General features: G+C 36.8%; 1 protein-coding gene across 4 annotated transcripts in view; it reads right to left on the bottom strand.

Annotated features, from left to right (window-relative positions):
• Positions 1 to 574: 574 nt before the first annotated feature.
• The window catches only part of PRKAG2 (protein kinase AMP-activated non-catalytic subunit gamma 2), a 222,529-nt gene continuing 212,102 nt past the window's right edge, over positions 575 to 11,001 (bottom strand). For all 4 annotated transcript variants that reach the window (XM_074869132.1, XM_074869142.1, XM_074869153.1 and 1 more), the window contains 5 exons: positions 10,182 to 10,347; positions 9,812 to 9,849; positions 6,857 to 7,003; positions 4,388 to 4,481; positions 575 to 1,690 (listed from right to left, as the gene is read on the bottom strand). In XM_074869132.1, coding sequence (XP_074725233.1) covers positions 1,659 to 1,690; positions 4,388 to 4,481; positions 6,857 to 7,003; positions 9,812 to 9,849; positions 10,182 to 10,347 — 477 coding nt within the window. In that variant the 3' untranslated portion in view covers positions 575 to 1,658. The remainder of the gene's footprint in view (positions 1,691 to 4,387; positions 4,482 to 6,856; positions 7,004 to 9,811; positions 9,850 to 10,181; positions 10,348 to 11,001) is intronic.

Below are 11,001 nucleotides of genomic sequence, written 5' to 3'. Positions count from 1 at the left end.
TTACCTAGTCAGAAAAGGTGCTGGAGAAGACTTGGCCATGTTTTGTCCCTGCCCATGGCAGGGGGTTGGAACTGGATGATCTTTAAGGTCCCTCCCAACACAAACCATTCTGTGATGTTTTTCACAGAGCAAGAAAACGAGATAAAAGTCCGAGAGAACAGTTTCCATTATGTACTACAGGAATGATTTTATACATGAAAGATGCCAGTAAGAAGCAAATTTTCACAGGTTTAGTTCAAAATTTAAATTCTTATAGAAAGTAGAAAAGTTCTGAAAAAAGGGCTTTTCATTACTATTGAAAACCTCACATTTTATAAGCAAACTGAAAATGCTTAACCTTTTACCTCAATGTTTATAAATGGAAAAATAATGGATCAATTTACTGCATTGTTCCAGTACAGTATTCAGGCTGGAAACACAGTAAAAAAGTACTGCCTGCATTATTCCATTAGCATAAGCCACCTTTAAAGTCAAAGGAAAATAAGAATGCATCTATCCCTAGAGTTTAAACTAATCAAAATGCACGTACATTTATACATGCAAAAGAACTTGGCAAGAACCGCTAAAAACAAACTGATGTTGTAGGGTTTAATTTCTTCCATCTACAAGAATCTACAATTATAAAAGTCTCATCTTCAAACTTTACAGTACATTTACATTAGCAAATACCCCACAGCTTTCCTCACTCCTCCACTTCTGTACAAATCATATACAATAAAAAGTTTCGGTTTTGTTGTACAAACATCATTTTACACTTTAATACAGATGAAAATATTGTTCTCTGGCACCTTGTTTCCTCCATGGTGCCTGTGCATTACAGTACAGAGCACTTTCGATCCACACTTCTGAAATCTTCAGCTCAAGTCATATTGACTGATCAACAGGCCACAGCTTCTGCACCTTCAAACTTGTAAATAATGAGAAAATCTACCACTTGCTTGTATAACAATCAACAGTTTATTAATGGATATGGTGAAATTTTAGCTATCCACCAAAGATGTGTAAAAAATTGTCATGAAAGTAAAAATAAATAAAGCTGTTTTTAAAATCAGTCTTGTTTTACATCAGTTCAGAATGCAACATTTAACACAAAACTGTCATTGAAGTTTTAAAGAAGTCTACTGATACTCAAATTACAGCTTTTATGACAAATCTAATGAGAACTGAAACTGATTTGGTTTTAGGTTTAAAGACTTTCACATTCAAATACAGTGTCTCGTTTAGCACAATACTTCCTTTGACAGTGATGGGCAACAGTGATGACATATTGCTGTATTTTGACATAAGGCACTATGATATGAATATGCCATACACTTGCCTTATGTCACATATATCCATTGCTGACCAGTGACTTCTGTCAAATACAAAATGAAAAAGTTTCAGAATACAGTGCATTTTAATGAAGGACATCATGTGAAGTCTTCCAGCAAATGTTTTGAAGACATTTTGAAATACAAGCCTACATTTTAACATAAGCTTTTGTCATGCTGCTTTTTTTGTGACATCACTGGGGGGAATAGACTCATCATCCATCACTAAGTCCCAATACACATTCTCAACCATCCTGCTCTGTTCTATTGCAGTCACTGTTCTTGAGACAAACTTGACCCAGAAACTTTGTTCAAGTTCTCCTACAAACATGTATACATTCACAGCAGTCATTCGCTTTCGTTCTCCTTTTGTTTGGCACCTGTTAACAGAAGAGGAAAGCATCCGTGATTTCCTTAGGCACATAGCACTTGGCTGCTGGAAAAGCACTGCTCATCCTGAATGCTGAAACTCTGTCCGACCACGTTATCAGAACCTTAGCACTGGATACCATTTACAAAGAATATACCGCGAGATTGCTAAATGCCAATGTAAAACAGAATGAGGAAGGCCTTGAGACTTGAGACCATTATTGCTTCTAACTTCATTGGCAAGGTAGTCTAAGTAACTCTTCTGGAAAGTTACTAGAAGTGCTTTGAAGATTCTCTCCAGCACAAAAATTTATTTTAAAAATCCCGACCAACAGGCCACACCCCAAACCTGTCCATCAGTGCAGAAGCCAAGCTTAATCATCATAATAGCCTCAAAAAATGAAGTCCAGTTTGAGAACAAACTATGTAAGAATTCAGTTTAACTACACTGTGTTGATGGACCCATTTTTCCTGGCTCAGAGGCAGATTTCGCTTACAGGAGGGATCGGAGAGACCTGCTCAGCAGGACTGTATAGCATCTTGCCTCTTCTCCAAATACTCAAACTAGCCACATGCTGGGCAACAACTGAACCCTATGGCGAGTTTGGCTTCAGCATCCAACTCTAGAGAGCAAGAATCTCTTGCCAGCAACCTGGAGTCACTACTTGTAATGTATAATCAAGCACTGGGAGATTCATTAAATACATCCAGTTTTCACATCACAACTGATACTTTTTTCCCCCCTTAACACAGGCTGGTTTTAATTCCTGATAGTCAATAAATTTTCCTTTCCAGGCTGTGAAGAGAAATGGAGACTTTTAGGGCATGATTTATCTGGTCGTTCTAATACATCCACTTTAAGAAGTAAATCACACTTCAGACTCCACAAACCAGATCTACACTGCAAACATCCTCACTTCATGAGACAAAGCCCAATCTAAAATCAAGGCAGTTGCCTGTGGAACTGCAATCTAATGGCTAACTGCTCCTAAAAAATGCCTTCCCTCACCTCACCTCTTCCAGTGGCATAATCCTGCCCCCGCTGTTGCTCTAACCCCTGTACTCAGGACTAGACTCTTCTGTGAGCCAGTTTAGTGTGCCAAACCGACAAAACTCTGCAGCTTTTTTGCTGGCTCAGTTTCCTGTTAGATCCATGAGTTAAAGCAGCTCACAGAGGGATCTCATGAGTGTGGGTGCTGCTACACACTAAATGCCAGAAGCACATGGCCCAGCGTATGGGAGCAGGAACTGCCCTTTGTAATAACACAGCACTGTTATATCAGCTCAGAGTTGCAACTTACATGTCCATGTAATTCCAGTATAACAAAACTCTTGGTTTGTCTGTATCCAGATTCATCTTTTCTGTGTAAACTTTGCTCCATTAACGGTAAGTTCTACTCTCCTTGGATCCTTCTACCCTCCAGTCATGAGGGAAACTACCTTCTCCACCTGGAGAAGCACCGTCTGCCTGTCTTTACATCTCCCTCTTAGGGCAGACATACATCCCTCCATTCTCTTTCTAGGAAATGACCCAGGCCTTTGGGCTGACTTCCCTACTCATCCATACCTTTCACAGAAAGCTGGGTTACTTGCTCTTCCAGGTCATTAAAAGGAACCAAATGCACTGACATAACACCTCCAGCAATATCACTGATTACTTCTTTTCAGAGGAGAGATCTTACTGTTTTAAAAAGCTACATTAACTTGCTTAAAGTCTACAGAGGAGAAAGACTTTCACATTATCATGTTATCTATCAGTACAAGTAAGAGATTCCAATTAAGCTCACATTTAGACTTTCTTTTTTGCAGGACGTATCCAGCTCTGTTTGCTTAGTCTTGTTTTTGTTTTTTGTGTTTTTTTGTTGGGTTTTTTTGTTTGTTTTGTTTTGTTTGTTTGGGGTTTTTTTAGGTAAAATTGTAATCTTCAAGACAATTTTTGTCTTCCTTGCAAAGCCAAAAGAGGGTTTTGCTTTAGTTCTTGTGACACTGAAGTAACTTATGTGGTCAAAGTGAAGTTACAATTAAGAGTTAGTAACTTGGGCAAAATTTTAAAAAAACCTCCCAAAACAAAACCCCAAACCAAGCCCCCTCAACTAACATAAAAGTAGCAGAAATAAACCTGTTGTTGGATACTCTTGTTAAAAAGGAACCTGATCATGTTTAGCAATACACTAAAGATTTCTGCTGGAATAATTCTGGTGGTCTGGGGTGCCATCTCTGGCATAGCTGTGCCAACCAAAACCCATAGCGTAGCTGGACAAGTCCAGGGCTCTGAGGAGGTGGTTTTGCAGAGCTAGTGGAAAGCACAGCTCTATCTACACTAGGAGCACCTGGCCAGAGTACAGAAATTCAGGAAGGTGGGGAAGGCACACTGTTGTAGATGTTGTCTATCCATGCAACATTCAACTTCATCCTGTTTCTCCTGTTAAAACATTAATCAATCAAGACTTTTTTTCTAAAGAGAAGATACATGAACAGCAATGATGTTCATGAAGCTTCTGCATGAATTCCTCAGTGAACAAAAGACTGACAGTTAATATTTTGTCAGCTTTTTCCTGAAGAGAAATGAATACTGTATGTAAGAACTATGATCAAATGGCTACAAAAGTTGAAAATCAGAAGTTTGTCATTGTCAAATAAATTAAAACCAGCAGGGTGTACACACTACCAAATGACTTATGGAAAAGGTCAGAAGGCAACATCCATACCTGCTGGTGTGAGTACCAAAGCTTGTAGAATGTCAGAAAGGGAGATGATACCCACAATGCTATCTGCTTCATTCACTACCACCAAGCGATGAACCTGCAAGCAGGGAAAGTATTTTGAGACATTTGCCTGATTTAAAGTAAAAACTAAAGCAAAGAAAAACAAACAAACAAACAAACCTTAAAGTAATGCAGTATGAAGTAGAAAAAGATTCAAAATATTAGCAATACCAATCTCACACAGCAATACAAACATGCTTGCCCTACACAAATGAAAACTAGTGCATATTTTAAAAAGCCCACAGATATCTGACATGGCAGCAAAATCAGATTTGAAGTGACAGCTAAGCCAAGATCTAGGTCTTTAAAATACTTCTGCTCTCAAAAAGTAGCACTCACATCAAGCACTTTCCCCCAACTTACAGGCTCTGCTCAAATCAGCCCGAGATCTCACAAAATAAGATACAGTAATAAAATGAGGCTTCCTTCTAAAAAATACTTTCTCAGAGAGAGGCACAGCACTAAGACTTGTATCTTGACATGTCCAAGTTGGTTTTAACCTAATTTTTCTCATAGGCTACACAATTGAAACCGAGTGCCAGATTGGTTTTAAAATACTTGTTTTGCATGAAGACAGAAAAATAAAAGATTCAACTTATCTGTGGAAATTCACTGTACAGTTAATAAACACATGGACACAGCTTGGAAGAAAGATTTATCAACAGTAAAACTGTATTTTTAAATAATGATCTTATCCTTGCAAATCTATTCTAGGAAACATTTTATAGTATAAAACTTTTGTCCTCACTGTAGGGAAAGGAGGTGGATACTCCTGTATCCTGGGGCTCACTGGCCAGAGCAAGTTACAGTGGGAAGAGAGCACTGCAGAACCAGCAGAGTGCCCTAATGTCAGTCCTGGCTCCAGAGCCTATTGCAAGCAGGCACCAAGTTGTGTAACTAACACCACAGCTGAACCAGCTCATAACTAAATGATCCTAAAAAGGGTGTTGTCAAAGTTGTGAACCTACTATGCGTTTACTTTTTACCTAAGTGAATTTTCTCTCTTCACTATCTGAAGTTCAAATAATCAGATATAATGGTGAAGAAAGCAAAAAAAATTTTTCTCCTGTTCTCACAGAGGTGATAGCAAGAAAGATGCATCAGTCTTAATTTACTTTATGGTTGAGGTCAACCACTTCATTGCTAGTCAGATACAATAAAAGAGGAGCTCTAAATTTTTTTTAAGTCATACCCACCTGACAAAGGGAGGAAAGAAAAGGAGAGGTGAAGAGAGAGAAAAATATTGTGGCATTTTCTTTTTGATGAAACTTTGTTGGCGATATTTTATTTTAGATGGGGTTATTAGTTTTTGTATATGCACATATTTAATCATTTTATTCTTCTCTCAGTGTAATGAATTCAAGAAAAATGGACAAGGTAATTGTTTCATTTCCAGTAAGATCAAGCACTTGTCTGGCAGCTAAAAATAGCTTGTAGTTTTGACTGACTCATTTTTACATATGATCTCACTATGTTTAGACTGAACCAAAGGGTAGGAGTTGGTCTTAAAACTCATATGTCTAAAGCTTCTTAAGACAGTAATAAAATCATCCAAATTTGAATTTTGTGTATCAGCAATTTATTCAATTTCCAGAAGCAAATCAAGCAGATGCGGAAAGTTACAAGTAAAAATTGCCTAATAGAGGTTCTAAGGGGTTATTAACAAAGTGGAAGTTTCACTCATATCAAATATATGTATGGTTACAGCCCCGAAGATTAAAAAACCCAAATACTGTAACTGAAGAAGTTAAAGCATCTAAATGGAGTTGTTCACACCTCAGAGACAACTGAAACTAGTAATACTGATTTTCTTCTGCAGAGAGGCATTACAGGGGAGGAAGACCTATGTACTCATTCACCTCCGTGTATAATAAAGTTCCCAGTACTAACCAACAAGATAAAGAGCACCAAAATAATGGAAAGCACATAGACAGATACTTTACAAGAGCAGTTAGTGAAGGCTTCTTCACAAGAATTTATTTTCTGGGCCTGTATTTGTACAAGAGCAGCACAGGACTCTGCATTAACTAACTGTACCCATTAAATTTCCTGAACAATACGCCAATCAACCTAGCTATAAGCTGGAGTTTAAAGACTTATTTGTCTGCAAAACTTATGGCAGGTTTGGAAGAAACTTGATTCTTTCAAAGAAGCTTTGCATTCAGTTAATGTCATAAAAGAGAAATGCAAATAACTATTATTACAGATGTACTGTACAATATTTTGTACATCCCTATAAGCATCTATAATCCAAGGCTATATAGCAAACTGATACCCAACATATGCAGTTATGAAAGAAATACTTTCACCCAGTAACCAAAATAACTTAGAAAAGATAAATTTCTACTATTTATTAGTTTGGTAATACAACTTTTAACTTACAGTAAAGGAAAAAATAGTAAGTGAACTCACCTCGGCCTTCACTATTCTATCCACAATGGTCTCCAGTGTTTCCAGCATGCTACACTTTACAACACCTTCAAAATACTGAGAACGGTGCTGTAGGGCTTGCGTCACCGTGATATCTAGGTTATTATATGTTTTTTCAGCAGCAAGATTCTGACAAAAAACAAAAGACACATAACAAGACACTGAGATGGTACTTAGTAATAAAGTATTCAATGAAGTCAATATTTTGGTATCAAGTAGATACACATTTCTGGTGTAAATTGAGTCTATTCCAAGACACATTAAACAAAGCAGATGCTCTTTGGCTTCAGTTTTTGGAAACAGTCAAGCATGCAGTTACGTTAAACACCATATGACAGACTGGGTTAACTGATAAAACTGTTTTGTGATATGCATTAGGCCAATGAAAATCTCTTTACTTTGCTGTCTGATATTTGGCTTGATGTCACTTATCCTGCTTTTGCCATAAGTAGAAAATGTAAAGATGAATTTCTATAGGCTTTAGAATATACAGAATATACTTTAAGAGTATCCCATTTTTTGTTGTTTGTTTTTCATAGGATAGGGAGGACACCAACTGCTCTGAACACCACCCATGAAGTAGCTCTTAGTGGAGATCTAAGTAGAGAACAAATTTAGGATTTTCTTCACCTTTCTTATTTGTGGGCTCAAACTCCCTCTCCTGGGCTGTGCTGGCACTGCCACTTGACAACAATTTTTTTTTGTGTATGTATGTATTTATTAAAATACAATGAAAGCCCATCACCACCACTAAAAGTAAGAAGATTAAAAGAGTTTGAAAGCTGACATTCTCAACTTTCATTTTAAGAATAGCATCATGCTTGTAGCAAGAGCTTTGACCAGACCAGCAAAAGCTTTCTTTGTAGGCGAGACCATAGCGATATGTTGATAGTGTTGGCACATCCTGGCCTATTGATTTTGTGTACTGAAGCACTGAAGGAAGAACAAAGACAGATCTTTAAAATGAAAATACTGGACCAAGCAATAAAGTGAAATTAAATTTTGGCTAGAATGTACTGTGATTGGTCAAGTTTTTGGATTGAATTACACTGAATGTGACAAGATAGGTTTGAGATGATCATGAAGGTACAAGCAGTATTTTAGTTAACTCATTTAACTAGTTCCTAATGAAGGACATTAGGAGGACATAAAGCCTCTACAAACTAAGTCACCCTACACACAGTAACTAGTGTAATATAAAGCTATTTCAATACCATCACACCATTCCCAGGTTTCTCCCTTCAAGAACCTGAAAATGAATTCAGAACTCTATAAAAATGAAAGAAATCTATCAACTTAGCTGCATATATAGGCACAGCTTAAAACACTAATTTAACTAGGCATATTAGCCACATGGTTTAATGTTAAAAATCCCCAGGTCAATCTTGCAAATTCTATGCTTATTGGAAGATAAGATTATACATTTCTGATTTTGGTTTTTTTCCTTCTTTTAAAGCTTGAAGATCAGTTTGAAGCAGACTGATGAAAAACTGGAAGACTCAGAGGTGATTATCTTTTAAGAATAGAATCCTTTTCCCCCCATTTAATAAACAAACTAGTATATGTGAGGAAAACCTAAAATAACTGATAGATACCCTAACTCTTTCTCATGTTACTAGCTGGGAGCAAACAGTTACACAATTATATCATAAAGCCTTTGTTTTGTTTGGTTTGGGGTTTTTTTCCCCTGATCCCAATACATGATTTTTCCAAAGAAATGACCCAGCATCTCTAAAAATCTTCTAATTTTTGTTGCCCCATCACTTAAAATGAGAAAAGAAGTGAAAAACATACAGAACCCTCTTCCTTTTCATGTCTTTCTAAAGAAGAATGGGAAATAAAGGAAATGTGTCCCTGCCTCAAAGTCTAAAGCAGTTACAAAATAAATTGAAACACTGAACCCACCAGCTGTGAAATTTCATTGGCTTTGATGCGAGATCACTCTTGCTACAGCTACTACCTATTCCCTGACCAGCTTTTATGGCAGAACAGGATCTTACACAGTAAAGAAACCCAGAGAACAAAAAGACAAACACCTAGAAGAGACAGGCAAGAAGAGTGACATTGTGAAATTTTCCATATTAACAGCACTGCAGCCAGAGATATTTATAAGCTTAAAGTATTTCCATTTGGGACTATACTCCATATTTCTGAAAGGATTCTATACAGCATTTCAAACATCTGGATTCTTCATTAGCACTAGCAGGCTGGTGGAATAAGCAACTTGGGCATTTAAATCTCTAAAACATGATGTAGCTATCAGAAGTTCCAATTAGAAGGCAGGTGCTTACAGGTGGAAGGAGACAGGGATAAAAAAACCTAAATATATTTTGCAAGTTTCTGAAGACTGCAAGAATAGAAGAGTCCTTGCTCTCTGAGGTTGGTAAATCATGGCATGAATCTGACTACACTGTTGCACTCCTGAGGGAAAAACCACAAACAGTGGCCTGAATTAGATCTAAACCGGAAGGAATACAGATGCAGTACTCTGGAGTCAGAGACTCACACAAAAAAAATGGACCAAGTAGCTTTGACTCACTAAGAAGGTAAAGCCATACAAAGTACCCAGACTGCATGAAGAAATCTGCATTCTCTTTGAAAACAGACCATGGAATGGCAGTGGCTGGGAAAAGAAAAATCTTACCTCAAAAATAGAAACAAACATAAAAGGCCTATACTCTCTTTTTGTAAGAATACAGCCAGATCTAATTTTGGGTAACATCCAGAGCAGTAGATGCCTGTGTGCAAGTAGTATTACTAAGGACAGCTTGAATAAAAAATAATTTAAAAATGCTGTGCAGGGTGAATGGAATCTTTTATTCCGTTTGTTAACTAAAGTCTAAAGAACAGAACAGCCAAAATCGACACATTAACAAATTAATTTGCAAATGCTTACTGCATATAAAATATTTAATAGAATTTAAGATATATACTTACTATTACATCAAATTTGGAATAAATATCTACAACTTTTCCTAAAAAGAAAAACAAAAGTTAATAAACTGCTTAAAATACAAAATTAGTTTTCTTGTTTCCTGCTTTCATTTATTATCTTATAATTGCACACAAAGAAAACAGACAGGTCAAGAAGAAAAGATGGAAAAAACCCAAACAACCTACCAAACTATGAAGTTCTTCCAAGCCTATCAACCTACATTTTGCATATTTCTTTATATTCCATTTATCCCCCTGCCTTATTTTTTTAAATTTATTTTATTCTTTGTCCTCCCCCTCGCCCCAACGTCAATCCAGAGTTCAGCACCATTTATCTTACCACACTTTTGTATACAGAAGACCCAACACACACCTGACTCATCCACAACAGGTAATGCCGATATCCTTCTCTCTACAAATATATTCAAGGCTTTAATGATAGGAGTGTCTGGATGTATGAAGGCAATGTTGTGGTAAGTTCCTATTCCAAGTTCATCCAGATTCTTCTTCATAAAGGCAGGCTTTGGCATCTCTGACATCTAGGAAAGTTAAAATGAATGTATTTAACAGTGCAGTTTTCTGCACCTACCATGTTGTCATATGATTGGTATATATGTTAGGAAATCTGTATTCACTCATCCATCTACAGACTCCAAATGATTGTTACAGATCATTACAGTAAATCTGCTACTGCCTGCCAAAACAGGCTCTTAGATCTAGAAGCATTACTTCTGTTCAAAGAAGTACTAAATTAAGACTATGTAACGAAGTTTTTTGCTCATTTATTTATATTTGTAGTAACCCACCACTAAAAGCTTTTGATCATAAGCTATATCCCACTGAAACTGTGGAGAGAATACAGCAAAACATACTATACTCTGAAAGCTTATTTTGAAGTCTTGTTGCTTTGCTTGGCCTCAAATCCATTCCTATGACTAACATAAGGTACAGTGAGTAATGTTAATCTCATCTCTGGGAGACAATTCATTTTTCTTTTCATGTAAACAAGCTTCTGAAGCTGAGTACATCGTCCAGAAAGGACAGAAAATTACTCAAATAGCTAAGACAAGTCCTTGATGTTTAGGTTTCTTTAAATGACTAAAAGTAAAGAGAATGTACAGGCCCTACATCAAGCTTTAATGGTATCAAAAAAAGATAAGCACAGACACAATGAATATGGAAGTTTATCAAGA

This window comes from Strix uralensis, chromosome 1 (genome assembly GCF_047716275.1).
Source record: "Strix uralensis isolate ZFMK-TIS-50842 chromosome 1, bStrUra1, whole genome shotgun sequence".
NCBI lineage: Eukaryota > Metazoa > Chordata > Aves > Strigiformes > Strigidae > Strix > Strix uralensis.
Note: the sequence above shows the minus strand (reverse complement) of the source record. Positions and strands in the feature narration are given on the sequence as shown.